At 50.3% G+C, this 19,320-nt stretch overlaps 2 protein-coding genes across 9 annotated transcripts in view; one reads left to right on the forward strand and one right to left on the reverse strand.

Annotated features, from left to right (window-relative positions):
- SEMA4D (semaphorin 4D) overlaps nt 1–10,340 on the forward strand; it is a 127,045-nt gene extending 116,705 nt beyond the window's left edge. Inside the window, exons 16-18 of the mRNA XM_017528468.2 lie at nt 8,594–8,803; nt 9,016–9,113; nt 10,083–10,340. Of these exons, the coding sequence (XP_017383957.1) occupies nt 8,594–8,803; nt 9,016–9,113; nt 10,083–10,109 (335 nt within the window). The 3' untranslated portion in view covers nt 10,110–10,340. The remainder of the gene's footprint in view (nt 1–8,593; nt 8,804–9,015; nt 9,114–10,082) is intronic.
- A 2,832-nt stretch (nt 10,341–13,172) lies between these two features.
- SECISBP2 (SECIS binding protein 2) overlaps nt 13,173–19,320 on the reverse strand; it is a 42,283-nt gene continuing 36,135 nt past the window's right edge. For 4 of the 8 annotated variants that reach the window (XM_037738450.1, XM_017528473.2, XM_037738449.1 and 1 more), the window contains 3 exons: nt 15,298–15,452; nt 14,672–14,864; nt 13,177–14,097 (listed from right to left, as the gene is read on the reverse strand). In XM_037738450.1, coding sequence (XP_037594378.1) covers nt 13,994–14,097; nt 14,672–14,864; nt 15,298–15,452 — 452 coding nt within the window. In that variant the 3' untranslated portion in view covers nt 13,177–13,993. Of the gene's footprint in view, nt 14,098–14,671; nt 14,865–15,297; nt 15,453–19,320 lie in introns of all 8 variants that reach the window. The other 4 variants (XM_017528469.2, XM_017528474.2, XM_017528470.2 and 1 more) reach the window with 2 other exon arrangements.

Raw genomic sequence — 19,320 nt, forward strand, 5'->3', positions numbered from 1 at the left:
GACCAAAGCGCTTCCTCAAAGGGAATCGGGGGGGTCTACCACACGCAGCCCATGGTGTGTGCAGAGGTGGCCATGTCACAAGGGCCCAGCGTGGGGTGCAGTGGAGGTGATGGAGCCACATGGGCAGAGTAGTGCAGAGCCCTGTGTCCTGCAGATGGGAGGGCTTGGGGCCTGATGGTGGGGTGGAGGTCCACTCTTGTCCTGCACCCAGGGGCCTTGCCGCCCATCCAAAGGAGGGACAGGGCCACACCTGTGGGCCCATGTCAGGAGCTGGGGTGGGAGATTGGCTGCCAGTGCCCCTTTCCACCTAGACACATTTCTTCCCCTCTCCACCACGGTTCTTCCCTCTGGGAAGGGGAATTATCAATGGAAGATGATACGAAAGATCCACTGATGCCTCCCCTCCCCCCACAGCCCCCGGAACAGGCCAACCTTGTCCCTGGGGCAGATTGGGACGGTCCTGAGAAAAGAGGTTATGACACCCCGGGGTGTCATGGTGGGAACCATGCCTTTGCAATGCTCAGGTGAGACGGCACAAGGTGTCACCCCCAAGCATAGTCCCTGGGCTCAGTGACAAAGGAGGTGAGCAGGTCAGGACTGCACTTCCTTGGGGCCCGTGCCCTGGGAACTGCTTGCCTGACAATCCTGAGTCCTGGGTTCTGAGTGCACCAGCAGGGCCCAGAGCAGCTGGGAGCGGCCGCCTGCCTCAGTGTGCACTGTGGCTGCACAGGAGGGACAGTGACCTTGGCAGCGGCCTTGAGAGCGTTCACAGCTGCTGCACAGCCATCCTGCACCACGCTGGCCCTGGGACGGATTGCTGTCATGCGACTAACAATGCGTGTTTACTATAGTTACCCTGGTGCCAGCCGTGAAGGATGGGCAGGGACACACACACACCCCAGACACACACACACCCCAGACACACACACACACACCCCAGACACACACACACATACCCCAGACACATACACACCCCAGACACACACACACACCTCAGACACACACACACACCCCAGACACACACACACACCCCAGACACATAGCCCCCCACCCCAGATACACGTCCTATCCCGGACACACACCACACCCAGACACACACCACACCCCAGATACATACTACACCCAGATACATACCACACCCCACACACACCACACCCCAGATACATACCACACCCCAGACACATGTACCCAATACCTGCCACACAGCACACCCTAGACACATACCACACCCCCCCATACATACACCATACCACACCACAGATACATACCACACCGCAGATATACCACACCCCAGATTCACACCACACCCCAGATTCACACTTTACCTTAGATGTACACCACACCCCACATAGATACCACACCCCAGACATAAATGCCCAATACCAGCCACACAGCACACTGTGGATACACACCACACCCCCCCACACACACACCACTCCACACACCCCCCACACACACAAGCTACACACATTATGCCACCTATACCACACACACCGCACATATTCATATACCACACACTAGCACCACACACACTATACTGTACCCCCTCCACACAACACACATGACACACATCACCTACATACCACATACACCAGTCACGCACACCACAAACACACCACACACACCACAGTCCACACCACACGACACGTTTCACAACATACATCACAAATTACATAACAGACACCCACACCACAAACACAATCATGTCCACCACACACACATACCACATGGTGCACACAATAAATGCACAGCACAAAACACATCATGTACACCAAATCACACACCACACAAACACCACACAGACCATGCACACTACACATGTGCACACATATCAGCATAGCACACACACTGCACACCACACCTAAAACACAACTATTCCCATATACACCATACCAAACACAACCACTCACACATGCACCACACACAGCGCAGCATACCATACACATCACCCAAACACCAAACATACCACTGTTGACATGCACACACCACCACACATAATGTAGACACCAAAGCACATATACCACATACACACCACATAGACAAATGCACGCTACCCACACACAGCCATGTTCACAGATACACAACCACACACACACACGCATTGTTGACTTAGGATCATTTCAACTCACAGTGGCTTTATTGGGATGCAACCCCATGGAAATGGAGAGCTTGTGTACTGACAAGGAAGGAAAGCGGGCTGGAGCTGAAGGAAGAGTTAGCATGCGGCCAAGCTCTGCTCCTCTGAACTGATGAACCCAGTTTCCTCATGGATTACTGGGACTGCAGATGGGTGAAAAATGACCCCCCACCCCTGGGTCAGCACATAGCGTGTCTGGCATGCATACGGAAGGATTGATGGAGATGAACGGTGGCGTGGGTGTGTATACATGCACTTACAAATCTGGCATGCGTACGGAAGGATTGATGGAGATGAATGGTGGTGTGGGTGTGTATACATGCACATACAAATCTGGCATGCGTACGGAAGGATTGATGGAGATGAACGGTGGTGTGGGTGTGTATACATGCACATACAAATCTGGCATGCGTACGGAAGGATTGATGGAGATGAACGGTGGCGTGGGTGTGTATACATGCACTTACAAATCTGGCACGCGTACGGAAGGACTGATGGAGGTGAACATTGGCGTGGGTGTGTATGCATGCACATACAAATCTGGCATGCGTACGGAAGGATTGATGGAGGTGAACGGTGAGTGGGTGTGTATACATGCACATACAAATCTGGCATGCGTACGGAAGGATTGATGGAGGTGAACGGTGAGTGGGTGTGTATGCATGCACATACAAATCTGGCATGCGTATGGAAGGACTGATGGAGGTGAACGGTGGTGTGGGTGTGTATACATGCACATACAAATCTTGCGCTTGTATGTTAACGTACACCACATAAATAGATAGAATTTTTTAACCAAAGCTCCATTTTCACTCTGTCAGGGCCCTGCCCTCACCCCTGCCGGGACTCTCTTCCATGTCGAGTTTAGACCTGTGTCATTTTCAAAGCTACCAATGGCTCCCCCATACTTCAGGCAGCATTTGGGTATTTGGATTTGGGACGGCCTTTTAGTTTTGACTACAGTGTTAGAAGTAAGAGCCCTTGGAACCACTGGCATCAGAGGGCATCAGCCGAAGGCACCCTTGGGCCTCTTAGGGGCCACAGGGTCTGGAGAGGGTCCCCATTCCTAGTGGCCACAGTGGCTTGTTGGCACGCATGTGTGTGTTCCAGCTGCTCTGTGACATTTCCCTTTGGTTCAGACTCTCCTGAAAGACCACGGCCATCTTGGGAATTAGTTGACCTTGTATGTTGGGCCAGCCACCCTTGCCAGCCAGGACAAGGCGGTGCCATCACCTTCTTGTGCTCTGAGGTCCTTAGCATGTTAGATGAGGCAGCTTTGCCAGAAGCTGTGCACGTGTCTTCTGTTATCTGTGATAATTCCATGTACCTTTACAAAACAGCTCTCTGGTTACCTGGGGTCTGGAAATGCCCTCGGTGCCTCAGTGGTGCCTTCCCACAAGCCCCCGTGGAGCCAGGCAATGCCTGCAGGTGCCTCAGTGGTGGTACTCGCTCAGGTCCCTTTGCAGAGAAGGATTCCTGCTCACATTGATAAGCCGGCTTGGCCAGTAAATGGCAGGCATGAACAGGGGCATTCCAGAAGCACTGGGGCTGGTCCAATGCCCTGGGTGGTCAGAGCATACCTGAGCAAAACGTTAGGCTGTGTCGCCCTGGTGACTGACAGGAAGAGGAGGACTCAGAAGGGAGCTGTCAGAATTGCTGCCTTTATGGCAGGGGTCTCACTCCCCACTCCCTCCTCTTGGGGCCCCTGCCTACTCTGTGACTTGGAGAGAGGATAGAAAGGATGACCAGCAGAGCCCCGGGGCATACCCCTGGCTGGATGGTCCTTGTCTCCAGAAGGGTCCCCAGAGTCTGGGAGGGAGGAGGGGCCAGGGACCCAAGCCCAGGATTAGAAGAGACCCTGCCCCAAGGAGAGAGCAGAGATGGGCTGGGGAAGCAGTAGGATGCTCAGGGAAAGAGGCTGGGTACGGGTGTCAGAATGAGGCCTGGGCAGCAGGTGCAGGCAGGAACAAGCCGGGAGTCCCATCACAGAAGGACATGATGGCCAGTGGCCAGCACTGGGTATAGAGAAATGGCCCCTCTGGGGATGTGCCTGGCTGCCCCACTAGCTGCAGGAAGGCTACTTGGACATGAGTGTGGGAGATGGGCTGGCCCCGAAGTGGTCAGCCCTGAGGTCAGAGTGGGCCACGTGCAGTAGGGATGCCGGGAGGACACAGAGTGCTGCAGGCGACAGCCCCGGGGCACTTGCCAGGATGGGCCTCAGTCACTGGATAGATGACTGACCACCCCTCCAGGCCCTCCTCAGGGCAAGGCCACTGCTCAGAGGGCACCTGGTTTGTCACAGGGTAGAATCAGCTCCACTTTCGTGATCACATCCATAAAGCTCTGAAGCCATGGTGGACCTGGCACCAGCCGGCCCTGTTAGAGGCTTGGGGTGGGAGTGAGCAGGCGGGAGGTGCCCCAGCACAGGCTGAGGCGAGTGCTGGAGCCCAGGCCGCTGGCAGCCTCCCTGGACTCCTGAGTGGACGTAATAAACCCAGCCTTGGTGGATAAACCTGGCCTTTGCTTATACCAAGGTGACTAGTCTTCTCACAACAGTCTCGGCTGTAAGACAAAGATTGTTACCTATAGCATCTGCCGCAGCAGTTAAAGTTTATTTGCCTCCAACTTAAGCTAATTCTCTAAAAGTACTGGTCACAGCGACAGCCAGGGGCAGGAGGCAGCATCCATCTCGGGACCTCTACCTGAGATCTTCCAAGCCAGGACAATTTCCCTTCTTTGAGAGCACGACCAATGTCCCCTGACTAGCCACTGGGAAGAGCCAAGGCACATGCAGGTTGGTGACTGCTGAGCCCCACAGCATCAGACTAGTCTCTTGTTCCCATCAACAGAGGCCAAGGGGGTGATCTGGGAGTAGGACCCCAGCCTGGCCTCTCTCTTGAGGTAACAGGGTTGGATGATTAGGGGGCTTGGAGCACTGGCCCGAGCAAGAAACCTGCAGTGTTTCTGGGGGGCCCTGCTGGGAGGTGGAAGACAGCTCCCCACTGGTGGCCCAGCATTCCAGGAGCTCCCGAGCAGGCCTCCGGGGGACAGACTTGGGTTGTGGCTGCCCTGTCCCGCTGAGGGTGCAGTGCTGATGGGGTGGCCTTGCACACTGATGTTAACTCTCACTTTCCCTCTCTCTCATGCATTCAGAAAGAGTTGGATAGTTTAAAAAGGAATACACGGAACGTAAGTACATTTTAAAAACATCTTTAATGTCTTATGATGATCAAACACAGATTTAAATAGTATTTACTGATGCCTCATGCCAGCGGTGGTGAGCACAGGTGCCTGTTTCTACTCCCACCCCGAAAGTGTAGATCTTTGGAAGGTTTTGCAGTCAGTGGTCCCATGATGGGGCTTTGGGTGACGAGTCCAGTCCAGCTCAGGCTATCCAGATTCTTAGTCTCAAAGGCTTGGTCATGAGACCCTTCTAGAGGCTCCTGTGACTCAGTGGCTCCAGTTCCCTGGGTGGTTCTTGGTGCAGGTCACCACTGGGTGGTGCCAGCATGTGAGGGGGGAGACTAGGCTTTTATAGAACTCACTTCACTGTCTGTTCAAAGAAAAGAGTTACTTGATTACAACACCTCAAAAAAATCTGTTTCTTAAAGTGAGGTTTTACCCGGATGCCCATGGGCTGGGGAAGGGAATATCTATTTATTTCCCAGTTGGTGGGCATCTAGATGTAGAGACATGTTTGTACGTGTATGTAACATGGACTTGTGTTTGTAGATAGATATGTGGAGTTATCTGTGGCTAGAGTCCAAAACATGTTGAGTGGGAAAAAACATAGAGTGTTGTGTTTTTTTTTTTTTTTTTTTTTTTTTTTTTTTTTTTTTTTTTTTTTTTTTTTTTTTTTTTTTTCCTGCACAAAAACCAAACCTGTCCACATCTGCCAGGCCAGGGGCAGATGGGCCACCATGCAAAAGAGTTTTGGAGCACCTTCTGAATTTCCTTGAGTTCATGGAATGTTTCCTTCAAAATAACACTTTTTTTTTTATTGTTACTATTATAAAAGCAATGCTTTTATTTATTTATTTTTGTTTGTTGTAAATTTGTAAACTCCAGGAAAGTATAAAGAAAAAAATTTAAACAATCCCAAATTTGACCATCCAGAGATAGTTACCACCAGCATCCTGGCCATTTTTAGGCCATTTCTGTGTGCATATACATGACTGTATCTACATGCACACGTGTACGTGTGTATACATATATGCACATATACTCCTAGATATTCTTTCACTTAATAGTATTTTTCTGTATTGCTGAATATTCTTCGATGAGACTTGGAATGAATGACTTGTGACCCACTTCTTGGACATTTCCCAACTCCTCACTGATAGAAACACGGCTTCACTGGGCCGGTCATTACCTTGGGACTCATTCCTAGGACTGTTGAGCTAAAAGGTCTGAGCTTGGTCAAGCCCTTGGGAGGAACACTCTCTGATGATCATGGACAGTGGGGAATTGTTGACCAAGAGACTGGACAAAGGTGAGTAGATGCTACAGTCAGTAAAGCAGGGAAAATCCAATACTAAAGTCACCTTAACTGGCGATCCCTTCTTTTAAAAAATCCAGCACGTGCTAGAGAAATGAAAAGCTCCCTGGCCACAACTGTCCTCCCCAGGGAGGGGAGCATGGGTCCCTCACACTATTTAGCACCTGTATCTGGACACACTCCTCCCCCGACACTTGCGAACGAGGCCAGTTTGTGTGTGTGTGTGTGTGCAGGCACTTTTGACTTCTCTGGCTCTGGAATTTGTTTTTCCTGCTTAGTGTTTTGGACTCCTTCCTCTTCACTGCTGAATGGTGTCCATGAAGCCACATTTCGTCATTCCCAGGTTGATGGGCATCTAGGGCAAATTTAACTTCTAAAGACTAATTCTTATGAGGTGTCATGGTCAAGAGGAGGCCAGGGCCACCGCTGGTCTAGGTGGCTCATGGCCCACTTGGGGGCCTTGGTGGGTCTCAAGGAAGGGCAGGTGCAGGTCAGGGAGCCAGGTCGCTGGGCGGGAGGTAGAAGGCTATCAACCCAGTCCACGATGCTGGGGTGCCTGGCCTGATGAAGGCTGCACCTGCAGGAGCCAGAAGCAGCAGCGCGGGCTGGCCGGCCTACCCAGCCCACCACGAGCGGGAGCGTCAGGGACAGAAGGGCACCTGCACCCCCTCGCCTGCCCTCCAGGGCCTGGCCTGGCCCTCCTCGTCATCCCAACTCAGCTCCAGCATCTGCACACTCTGGGGCTGGAGCTTAGGGAACGCAGCCCCCTCACTCTTTTCTGTATTTGAGTGGAAGCCAGTGTGGGAAGCAGATCAAAGTGAATGTGCTTGTTTTTCCTTCAGTAAGGGACAGGGAGTTGAGCCTGTCCCAACATGGCCAGCAGCCCCTGGAGGGCCAAGAAACTTCACCAAGAAGGAAGGCTGGGAGTGACCTGCTGACCAGACCTTGCTTGTGGGCCCACTCAACACTCTGGTTTTCACGGCCCCACCCCAGCCACCTGGAACAAATATGGGGTCTGGGGGCAGCCCTCAGGGTCGGCTGTGCAGCCTTTTTGCCCTGGAACGAGGCCAGCCTCCCCAGGTGAGGCAGCCTGGGCCACAGGGGAACATCCCTGCCTCGCCCACCCTCCTGATCTGTCCCTCAGACAAGCTGAGGCCAGCCAGGCTGCACCCTGACAGGGTGAGACAGACTGAGAGTATGTGAAGTAATTGGCCCCCCTACTTTTTTCAATAAGTAATTAAGATCAAAAGCCCAGACAGTAACAACAGAGGTTTGTGGGAGAAGTGGCCAATGTCGGGCCCAGGGTCCATGCTTGAGGCTGGAAGCCCATCCTGGGTATGCTGCACTCGGCGGTCCCAGTGTAACTCTGCAAGGCCCAGCCCTTGCCAGGGTCTGAGCTCTCCAGCCCCCTGTTGTGTCTGCTCCCCTCCAAGCCCGCCCCAGTTTCCAGTATCTCACTTGGAGAGACAGGCCGTCATGGTCCCCACTCTGGCCCATCCCCCTCCGCACACAGCTGGCCAACCTCTGGGCCTCTGTGCTGTGGCCTGGGGATGGCAGGGCCTTTGGGATGTCTCTGTTCATGTGGTCATAGGACATGAGAGTGGCAGCAGGGCCAGGGTGAGGTGGGGTGCTGTTCCAAGACCCAGAACCATTCTGCAGGAAACCAGCACAGTGCTGGGAGAAAGGGAGTCATGGGGGACACAGGCCACACAGGTGTGCTTTGAAAAATGGCATTTAAGGTCAAAGAGCAGGAAGTCCACAGGATGGGGACCAAGGCCAAGGCTCCCACTGGCCATGGGGAAGCCACCTGCAGGGGAATCTGAGGGACTGAATTGGGAGTTGTCCCAAGTCACCTCGAGTCCAGCTGGGACAAAAGAGGTAACCCCTTATCCCCTCCTGGGGTAGCTTATTTGAGTCCTAAATGTGGACTCAGAAGTGGAAACTGTCTGTGCCCCCAGGTCCTGCAGACATCCGCTTTGTCTGGGAGAAGAATGGGCGAGCTCTGGAGACCTGTGTCCCTGTGCAGACCCATGCACTGCCCAACGGCAGGGCCCACGCGCTCAGCTGGCTGCAGGACGCCATCCGGGAAAGCGCTGAATATCGCTGCTCTGTCCTCTCCTCAGCAGGGAACAAGACTTCGAAGGTGCAAGTTGCTGTGATGAGACCTGGTAAGTGATTCCCATGCTCACTGCAACCCTTTTAGGTGATTTTTCACTATTTACAATGGTAGTGAAAAAAACATGCTGTAAAAGTATGCTTGCACGGTAGCATTTTGGGTTTGGGATTTATTGGCTTTCCACTGAGAAAGGTGGCCAGTGGGCATTAAGGGTGCTGTAAATGCCCGCAGAACTGTGATCTGGGGACCCTGCTTGTCTTCCAGAAGCGACCCACCAGGAGAAGTGGACCAGAGAGCTCTCTGCCTGGAGGACTGTGGCTGGGGAGCACGACCGGATGATGCAGAGCTGGAGGAAGGCGTGGGTACGTGGCTGCAGCTGGGCAAAGAAAGGGGGCTGGAGCTGGGCCAGGGCGCCTGCCACCTCCATCTTTCAAGGGCCCCATTTGCATGGACTCCACTTGCTCCCTCTTAGCCCCGGAGCAGTTTGCTTTATGAAACCTGCAGCTCTGCATGGGGAAATCCCATGTCTTGTTGCTGATGCTCCAGGAGATCAAGGGGCATCTGGCCCCAGCCCTTAAAGGAGACTGGAGGTGAGACTGGGAGGGACTCACGGGCAGGGGTGTCTGGTTAGATGGGCCTCCACAGCCACTGCATGCCCTGGACAGAACACTCAACCAGTCAGTACTTTGAGGAGAGCAGGAAACCTGGACAGGTGGAGAACTCTCCAGGTGGCTCCTGGCTGGGTACCTCACCTGCGGCACCTGCTGGAGGGGCGGGGAGTGGTTTCCTGAGCTAAGCCCTGGGCTACAGCACGGAAGTTGCAGGCAGCGGAGCAGAGGCTCCCTCGACAGGGCTTCCCCTACGGAGACAGTTGTCCAGCCCTGGCTCCCAAGTAGCCAATCCAGAAGACAAAGGCAGGGATTCATCACTGTGTGTGCTAGCACCCGGCTGTGGGGTATGCAGCTGCCTCGATGAGTGTGTTAAAGTACGTGCTTTACGTGGCTGCCAGCAGATCCCCTGAACTGTTACCACCAAACGCTGAGCATTTGCAGCTGATCCTCTGCACCTGAGCACACACAGGCTCCCTCTCCAGCCCTTCTCCCTCTCGGGACCACCTGGGAGTTAGGCGAATGCGTTGCCGCCCTGCCTGCCTGTCGTATATGAGAACCACTCCTGCCATTTGGATCTTTAGACACTAAGGAGGGACACCACAACAGGGGGCTGAGACCTTGAGTGCTCTGCCTGGGATGGGCTACGAAACAGACTGGGCTGCAGAGCAGGAAAGGCCCATCTGTTCCAACAAGGATTCAAAGACCACATTGTTCTTTCAGGAAAGCTGTAGCAAGGACACCTTGTAGCCACCAGGAAGCAGACCCCGACACCAACCTCGACCCCAAGCAGACCCTGCCACCACTGACCACAGCCACCCCTGGAGAAGGCCTGGGACCCCACAGCAGTGAGCCATCTTACCTAAGCCTGCTCCGAACACAGCCATTGGGCCACCGCCTGACGGGTACCTCCCAAAGGCGGGACAGTGGAGATGCACTGGACCCGAGCGAGCCTGTGACAGGAACCAAGACTTAAAAAATAAGTTGCGGCCGGGCGCGGTGGCTCAAGCCTGTAATCCCAGCACTTTGGGAGGCCGAGGCGGGTGGATCACGAGGTCAAAAGATCGAGACCATCCTGGTCAACATGGTGAAACCCCGTCTCTACTAAAAATACAAAAAATTAGCTGGGCATGGTGGTGCGTGCCTGTAATCCCAGCTACTCAAGAGGCTGAGGCAGGAGAATTGCCTGAACCCAGGAAGTGGAGGTTGCAGTGAGCCGAGATCGCGCCATTGCACTCCAGCCTGGGTAACATGAGTGAAACTCCGTCTCAAAAAAAAAAAAAAAAAAAAAAAAAAAAAAAAAGTTGCTTACCTGGGACAGGACGTTCTGTCTGGCACAGGCAGGTAGCTAGGATGGCTGACAGGCTTCGACAGCCGCTCTCTTGAATTAAACAAGTGTGTGTGTGCAGACTCCTCTAAGGGACAGGCAGCAGGCTCTGAAGGCCAATCTTACACTGCCCTAGTGACCCCTTTACAGAGCACCCCCACCCCTAAGAGTCAACAGGGTTAGCATGGCCAGCGCAGATCGCTGCTTTTATTGATGCAGATCAAGCCTGCCGCTTCTCCCACCTGCAGACTTAGCCAAGGAACTCTAAGATGCATGACCAGGACAAGAGAAGGTGAGACTTCATACGAAAATACCTTGCTTTAAACCTTGAGTGACTGCGAGATGCGATCTGGGAGTGCATCTGTCAAGTCATTGTGTTTTCTCCACTAACCTCAAAATACTGGGCTCTATTTTATCAAGCGCTGCAGTTCATGCCTCTGAGTGTATCCTCTGTCAATACTCAGCTTCTGCAACAAGACCCTGAGCTTGACGCAGAAAGCCAAACAGGTCAATTATGCAAATCTCCTGGTGCCACGTTAAATTTCTTGACAATGGAATGAGTCTGATGTTTTGTTCTACCTGCTTTTCAAGTCTCTAATTATTAAAGCTGTATCTCTTAAGACTCTGTCACTGTGTGTGTGAACTTGTCCTAAAGCTGCTCAGCCTTTAATCTTATACACACGTCTCTTCTTGTCTGTGGAATGGCAGTTTTCATGTCTGTCATAAAACCAAAGCCTCTGTTACAAGTCAAGCTGCACCCCTCTGGTGATCCTGGCAAATACTCAGTGTCTTCCTAGCACTGTGACAATGGCCTGTTTTGCATCCCTTCTTTCTGGAGCCGGACAAGGTCTGTAACAGCCCGTGTAGGATCAGCATACATCACCTGCCAATTCCTTCAGGATTCATCACAACAGAGGTGTCCCGAAGATGCTGGAGACACCCTCCACATGTTCTCCCTCCGCATCCCGAGTCGAGAGGCCCAGCCGCCTCCGAGGTGTGTGCTTGCCCATCTAGCTAAGGATGCCAGTCTGGTTCACAGAACCATCACATACTCACAACCTGAAGTTTTCCTATAAAATACCCATCAGCTTACTGTGGTTCTTGCTTTGGGTCTGGCTCCAGCCACTATAAACTGCTGAGTGAAATGCTGTGGGCTTTGGGCTTATATTCTTCATGCTGTTTTCTGTATCTTCTTCTGAAGTCTGGATTTTGAGCACGTTCACACTTAACAAAATAATTACATACTTGAAGTTTTCATAACGTGGAGTGGGAAATGTAGTTATGAGAATGAATTTTTGAGTCTTTGCTCTGCTGGAAAAAATAAAAATAGAGTTGTACATTGTTAAGTGACTGTACTTGGCTCCCCTGGCCCAGAGCTGTGTGTTCATGCGGCACCATCTGCACGCTGAGGGAGCTGAAATCACCTGTTGCAGTGGCCTCAGCTGGAGTTCTTCACTGACAAGAAAATGATAGCATCACCAGGCAACCACGTGATGAGTTTGGTTAACTCCCAGGAGAAATAAAGCTCTCGGCAGCTGCATGAAATGTTTAAAGGCCTACCTACTCTGTTTAAGCTGCTTTCATCTTTAGATTAGCAACACAAATGTCACAGATCTAGAAACCTCCAAAAAGGGGCTTTGAGCAAAGGAATTCATCTAGTAGAGATCCTTAATTTTTTGATTTATCAAATTTAAAACACTAGCTGCTGAGTGCAGCTGATAGGCTATTTTATTTTTTTCCCCACAAATTAATTTTGGAACTTTTATTCTCAAATAATCTCCTATTTTCCAACTTACCACGACTGATTTGCTACCTACTGATGAGGAGGCAGAAAAGACCTCTCCCTTCCTGCTGGCCCCACTGACTGCCCTGAAAGAGAAATGAGTGGCGAGGACTCGCAGCTTAGGACTGCTGATGGCCTGGCTGACCACACTTCCCATGTCTCACCAGCTCAGAATGTGTAGAGAACAGCAGAGCTCACGCTGGTCCCTGTGACCTCCATAGATGACAGGGCAGACGATGCTTCATAAACCAACCTCTGGTCACATTTCCAGCCCCTGCCCATAGCATGCCATTTCTGACTTATTATTCCAATTTTATTTGCTCATCACAGGCCACTTCTCAGAGGTACAATATTGGCATGACTGAATTCAGCTAAGAGCACTTTCAAAGCCAAAACAATAACCTGCTTACATGACAAGCAAAAAGCAATGAAAATTCTTTCCTGCCATTAGCTGTGGTAAAAAGAACGCAAGCGCAGGTCGGGACTGAGCCAGGATCTGGTTCTAGCAGGTCTGTGCAGGGTTGGAGGTTTTGATAATCACCACTTCCAGACCTAAGAGTGCTAGGGATAGCAGAACCCCCCCTGCCCTATGTGGCCCCCTTTACTTCAGGGCCCAGACTGTCCAAAAGGGATAAATTAAGACATAGGAATGATCAAGTAAGACAGAGACCACGGATAGGCTAAAATCACCAGAGTCTGAACCAAAATGTAATAATTACTCTTTATTTAAAATAAATAAGCCCTCTTACTTACAGGGAAAATATGAAAGTAAACTCTGTCCTCCTGGCCTCTAAGACAGAAACCACATTCAGAATATGCTCATTTAAAGGAAAGATTTGTTGATTATCAAACAAATCTAGGTACTTTAATACACATTGTTTCCTTGAAAAATAAAGACAAAGGAATAATTCATGTCAAAAAGTCACAGGTTAGAAAAACAATTTTCCTTCTGAGGCTCATTTTAGCAAATCCCCCAAGTGTCCCCAAATCGTTAAAAAAAGCTACATCCCCTGAGAAAGGGCTCTTTCCCATAGCCCTCTTGCTCTGATGCCAGCAGCCCTGCATCCCTCTGCCAAGTAGCTCCCTGCAGGACGGTGCTGTTGCCGGGTGGGAATGGCCCTGTATGACCACCTCCAGCAGGCAGGAGCTTGGCACCTGCTTTCCACAAACTCACTCACTTGGCTCAGTTATTCCACAATGGAGAGGAAGTTTCTTTAGCAGCCAAAGTATTCTAAATATCACATTTTCCAGTATTTGCCAGATCCACAGTGTGCTCAGAAAGCCAGGGCTGTATCACCAGGCTTTTAGAGCAGATTACCACCTGTGCATCTGAGCGACCTTCTTTGACAGGCTCTGCAGCATTCAAGGCCTGCAGACACCGCTTCATGTATCCTTTAATGCTGATCAATTTCCAGATTTAACAGTTACACAAATTATGTTGTCATGAAAAACTGAGAAGAAAAAGCCTCAAAGTATTTTTCAGACCTCCCCTCCTTACCCAAAATACAGACAAGGCAAAAATTCTCATAAATTCATATTCATCATTTGAGAGGTTGAAGCCTCCAAGGATTCTTCTAGCTCCAGGGCACATCGACTGTATGCTTCCAGATGTTTTTTCCAGATTTCAACTAAAATGAGAAAACAGCACGAGTGAGGAATAGCCATCAACAAGGTGGAAAATTCCTGTCAGAAAACCAGCAGCATGGGCGAGGGAGCTTGTGGCCACTGCCCGGCAGTCACAGTGCTCAGAGGTGCCCTAGCAGGCATTCTCCCACTGTTCTCAGCCTGCGGGGCCGGGACTGCCCCTTACTGAGCAGAAGCTGGCTAGTGAGGGCGGGCAATCCAGGGTAGCTAGGGCCTTGTGGGTAGGCTAGGAGAGGACTGAACCTCTACTTGACCTTCCAAGCTTCTCTTGGGTACAGCCATCCTTAAGGCCACCCACTGTCAGGAGACATCTGACTTGAAGTCTGAGACAGTCAGTGGCAAGTCCTTCCAACTTCAAAAGTCTGATAATACCTCTTAGGAAATGGGCTGGATTTACCACGCGTTATTACAGCCAGTCTCAGCTGGACTTACTGGGCCCTGCTACTCAGCTGTTCTTGCAGCATCAATGGTCAGGCTGCTCTTCTGGGGACTCTAATTAAAGTCAGTAAGTAACTTGGAGGACACTCAACCTGACATGACTCTCCCTTAGGCACTCACTGTAGTGTGGCTCTTCTTTTTCTGTCAGGGCTGGGGGGCCGTCTTCTGCAGGGCAGCTGGGGTCCTGTGTGGGTGGGCTGAGAGGTGCCTGAGGCCTGGGCTCTCCCGCCAGCTCCTGCTGCACATTCTCCAGCATGGTCTTGTATGCCTGTCGGGCCGCCATTGTCAGCTCAACCATCTTGTGGAACTGATCCTTGGGCACAAGTGAGAGCACACAGGTAATATCCCAGCTACAGAGGATACAGGTCCCCTCAAACTCAGCAATGGCACTCTCCAGAGAGAAGCAGGGGTGACACAGGGCAATGTGGACCCCATGCTTGTGGATGAGTACCAGGGATGCTGCCCCAGAGGGAAGAGTGGGCTAGGCCAATTTCTTGGGCCTGTCTGAGGTGCCACTATGCCGGCAGGAAGCCCAGATCAGAGCTCAATTCAGAACCAGACACCTCATGCTGTCAAAGAGATAAATGCTACCTTTTTATAAGAGGGTTCTGCCTCAATGGTGGCTTCTCCTCAATACCAGCCTACAGGAAGTTCTGGGATTGCTCTGTGGGTGAGCCCACACTGGCCACCTGCCCAACTTCCAACCATGGGCAGTGACTGAGGAGGCCTGTGCCCTGTGTGCTCACCTGGGCCCCATCGTAGCTGAAGATCCCCACCACGCTGACAGGAACTGCCTTGTTCAAACTGCGCCCCAGAGCTTTGCGGTTGAGAGCAAACACAAAGGGAATGTTCTGCTCACAGGCGTAATCAATAATTGTGTGCAACGTGTCATCCAGCCCACCTGGTCAAAGTACAATAAAAGATGACAGGAAGACACGTCATATGGAGTATAGTATTAATACTGGTTACAAAGGGCTTTTTCTTAGCAACACACCTATGATTTTACACCCAAGGTAGAAGCCCCCTGAAAATACCAGGGGACAGCAAGCTGCAGCCACATGAAGAATCAACTCTCCAAAAATATGGGAAAACATGGAAAGAAAACACACAGCTGGAACTGTCTTAACAGGAAAGGTCAACTGTTTGTTAGTGTTACTGAAACTTACCACATGCCAGGCCACTGATCAACTAACTGCTTCACACCTATTAGCTCCTGTGTCCTCCCCCAAATCCCAAAAGGCAGAGAGATGCTTGTGTTCTCACTGAGATGAAGAACCAGAGGCACAGAAAGGTTAAAGTTCCTTACTCTACATTGTACCCCTGGTCAAGGCACAGGTGTGTCACCCTCTATTCCCTGACTATGCTTCTGGGACAGGGATCAGTCAAGGCTGATGCACCAGGAAGAGGAATGAGGTGAAATGAGCACTGTGTGCAGGTGATGTACCTGGCCACGTGAAACCCAACAGCACCTGAGAAGTACTCCTAACAGCATGAGAAGTAAATAAAGGGCTTTGACACAAGTCTCTATACACTCACACAGCGGCCAGCTGGCGTATGTAATCAAAGAGATGACTCCATTTACAACACAAGTGGGTAGGAATGAATTTTTCAAGAAACATGAGTTACAGACAACGTCAACATGCTGTTAAAGAACACATTAGCCTGGGCAACATAGTAAGATCCCATCTCCACCAAAAAAATTAAAAAAAAAAAAAAAAAAAATCTTCCCAGTATGATGGTAAGTGCCTGTAGTCCACCTACTGAGGAAGCTGAGGCAAGCTCAATCACTTGAGCCCAGGAGTTCAAGGCCGCAATGAGCCATGATCATGCCACTGCATTCCAGCCTGGGCAACGGAACAAGACTTTGTCTTTTAAACCACCCCTGCCACAGAAAATGTGAACAAATGAAAAGTCACCTATGCTCCTGGACAGAATGATCCAAAATGATGAAATGTCAACTTCACAATCTAACACTTGAAGACAGCGGTCCCCAACCTTTTTGGCACCAGGGACTGGTTTCTTGGAAGACAATTTTTCCACAGGGGAAGACGGTTTCAGGATGAAACTGTTACACCTCAGATCATCAGGCATTAGTTAGATTCTCATAAACAGTGTGCAACCCACATCCCTCATATGCGCAGTTTACAACAGAGCTTGCGCTCCTATGAGAATCCGACGCTGGGGCTGCTCTGACAGGAGGCAGAGCTCACGCAGTAATGCTGACCAGCCCACTGCTCACCTCCTGCTGTGCAGCTCAGTTCCTAAGAGGCCACAGACAATACCAGGACTGCAGACCAGGAGTCGGGGATCCCTGCTTTAAAATACTGGAAGTTACTACAGATGGGATTTCTTTGAGAAAGAAAAAATATGGAAAAAATATAAAAAGATGTCTAACATGGTCAGGTATAAAAGTTTACTATAAAGGTACCACAGTGTAAACAAGGTTATGCAGATAAAGAGAATGGACACAAGACACAACCAGAGTTTAATGGAAACAGTACGTGAAGAACAGCACTTTGGATTAGTCAGGGAGAAGATCCTGGAGGACTGGGTGGGCTCATCCAGTTCATCTTAGACCACAGTAAATCCTACCTAAACATATAACAAATAAAGGAACCAGGAGATAAAAAGAATTTTTAAAGCAAATCTTGTAAACACTGGAATGAGAAGGCTGAAAAATAACACAATACCTAAATGCAATTAAAAAAATTAAATGCCAATATATATAACACTTAACATCTCTGCATGGCCAATTTTTTTTTTTTTTTTGGTAACTGACAAACCAAAAAAAGCACTTGCAACTCGTACTCAAAGGAAAAAGGTACAAATTAATCTAAAAAAGCATATGGCCAATGAACATGAACAATTCACAGAAAATGCCAAGCTTCTGATGCTGATACCCTCCCTCATAAGAAAACTGCTAATAAAAACTCCTGAAGAGGATGCCCACACCTCCCCACCCTGGGGGGAGACACAGTGGTCTCTGGAGGAAGGCACAGCATATGCCTTCAAGTTACGAATGCACACAGCATTGCAGGCCAGTCACCTGCCCTACAGGATACTCACCTAGTCCTTATAGAACACCTGTAAGAAACAACTGTTTACAATTAGCGTAGTATTACCTGGAACCTAATTACATATCAATCCTCTCATTTCAAGACAGGAACTTCTCCAATGCACGTCCTACAATACTGTGGAAACTGGGAACTCATTCTGCATCTAGTTGGTTGGGAGATTAATTTCCAAGCTCACAGCCCTTATTCTGCCCACCCCCTGCCCCTGATCTACCCAAAGCATTTGTAAAGTGATGAGGAGGCAGCCTCCTGGGATAAAACTTTGAAGAAAAATAACCAGTTCTGGATGGGCTGGAAAAAGGGGAGATGGGGCAGAGGTGGGGTGGAGTGTTCTGTGCCCCTTAGATATAATTATAGTGAAATCTACATTGAGTTTTTTAGGGGAGACATATGAAGTCCCCCTAATGTCAGATGCATGTCTCTCACTGGCAGGTCTCTGCCTGGTGTCCACTCCAGCTCCTGGGAGTGAATCTGAAATGTTATCTGAGCAGTGTGCAGAAACAACACAGCAGGCCTGACTCCTGTCCTCTTGAGTCCTGCCTGCCAGGTTGGCCCTTGGCTGGGGTCTGTGAACTTGGATTTCGAGAGGGTTCCCACCACCCTAACTGGTAAGAGTAACTCACTGTGCCTCCATAGTGTGTTGTGGTTTCTACTGAACACCTGCTTTCCTTCTGGAGTCTGGACTTCATATGTGCTAGGCAGAGGATGACTGTGTGACTGGGCCCAAACAGAAGCCCAGGCGCTGAGTCTCTAATGTGCATCCCTGGTTCCCAGGGGCTCTTAACTCGCTGGGGAATTAAGAGTCTCCCATGTGATGCCACTAAAAATGACTTTTGGAAGCCGGAGCCCGGTTCCCCGACACTTAACCCCATGTGCCTCTTTGCTTTGTTGCTTTTGCTTTGTGCCTTTTCACTGTAGTAAGTCACAGCTGCAAGTACCACTCTATGCTGAGTCACATGAGTCCTCCTGGCACATCACTGAACCTGGTGGTGGGCTTGGGAACACCCAATACAAGCAGCAAAGTCCAGACTTTTGCTCAAACAACCTCCAACCCATTGTTATTAGCGAGATGAAAGCACGTGGCAAGGGCCAACTACTGAAGTTCCACAAGAAAGCTTATGTCAAGCAAGATGCTCGGCTCAGATAATTTCCATTTCAAAGTGTAAGTTTAGAATTATTAGTAAAATGCCACTCAGAGCAAATACAGTACTTCAATGTAATTCATCAATTTTTATCTTTAAGGTGATTGCAAGCCATTGGGTATCTTATTTGACAAATATTTATAAGATATGCAATCAAGTCCCTCATGCCTCAAAGTAAAAACATGTTGGAACCAATGATTAAGCAAACGCATTTTAAGGGCACAACAAATCCTTATGACACTGATCAAGTAAAAACCTAGCCCCAAGGCCGGGCGTGGTGGCTCAAGCCTGTAATCCCAGCACTTTGGGAGGCTGAGGCAGGCAGATCACGAGATCAGGAGTTTGAGACCAGCCTGGCCAATATGATGAAACCTTGTCTCCACTAAAAATACAAAAATTAGCCGGGTATAGTGGCATGTGCCTGTAGTCCCAACTGCTCAGGAGGCTGAGGCAGAAGAATCGTTTGAACCCGGGAGGTGGAGGCTGTAGTGAGTAGAGATCACGCCACTGCACTCCTCCAGCCTGGGCAACAGAGTAAGGCTCTGTCTCAAAA

Source organism: Cebus imitator, unplaced genomic scaffold (genome assembly GCF_001604975.1).
Source record: "Cebus imitator isolate Cc_AM_T3 unplaced genomic scaffold, Cebus_imitator-1.0 Scaffold53, whole genome shotgun sequence".
NCBI classification, from domain to species: Eukaryota; Metazoa; Chordata; class Mammalia; order Primates; family Cebidae; genus Cebus; species Cebus imitator.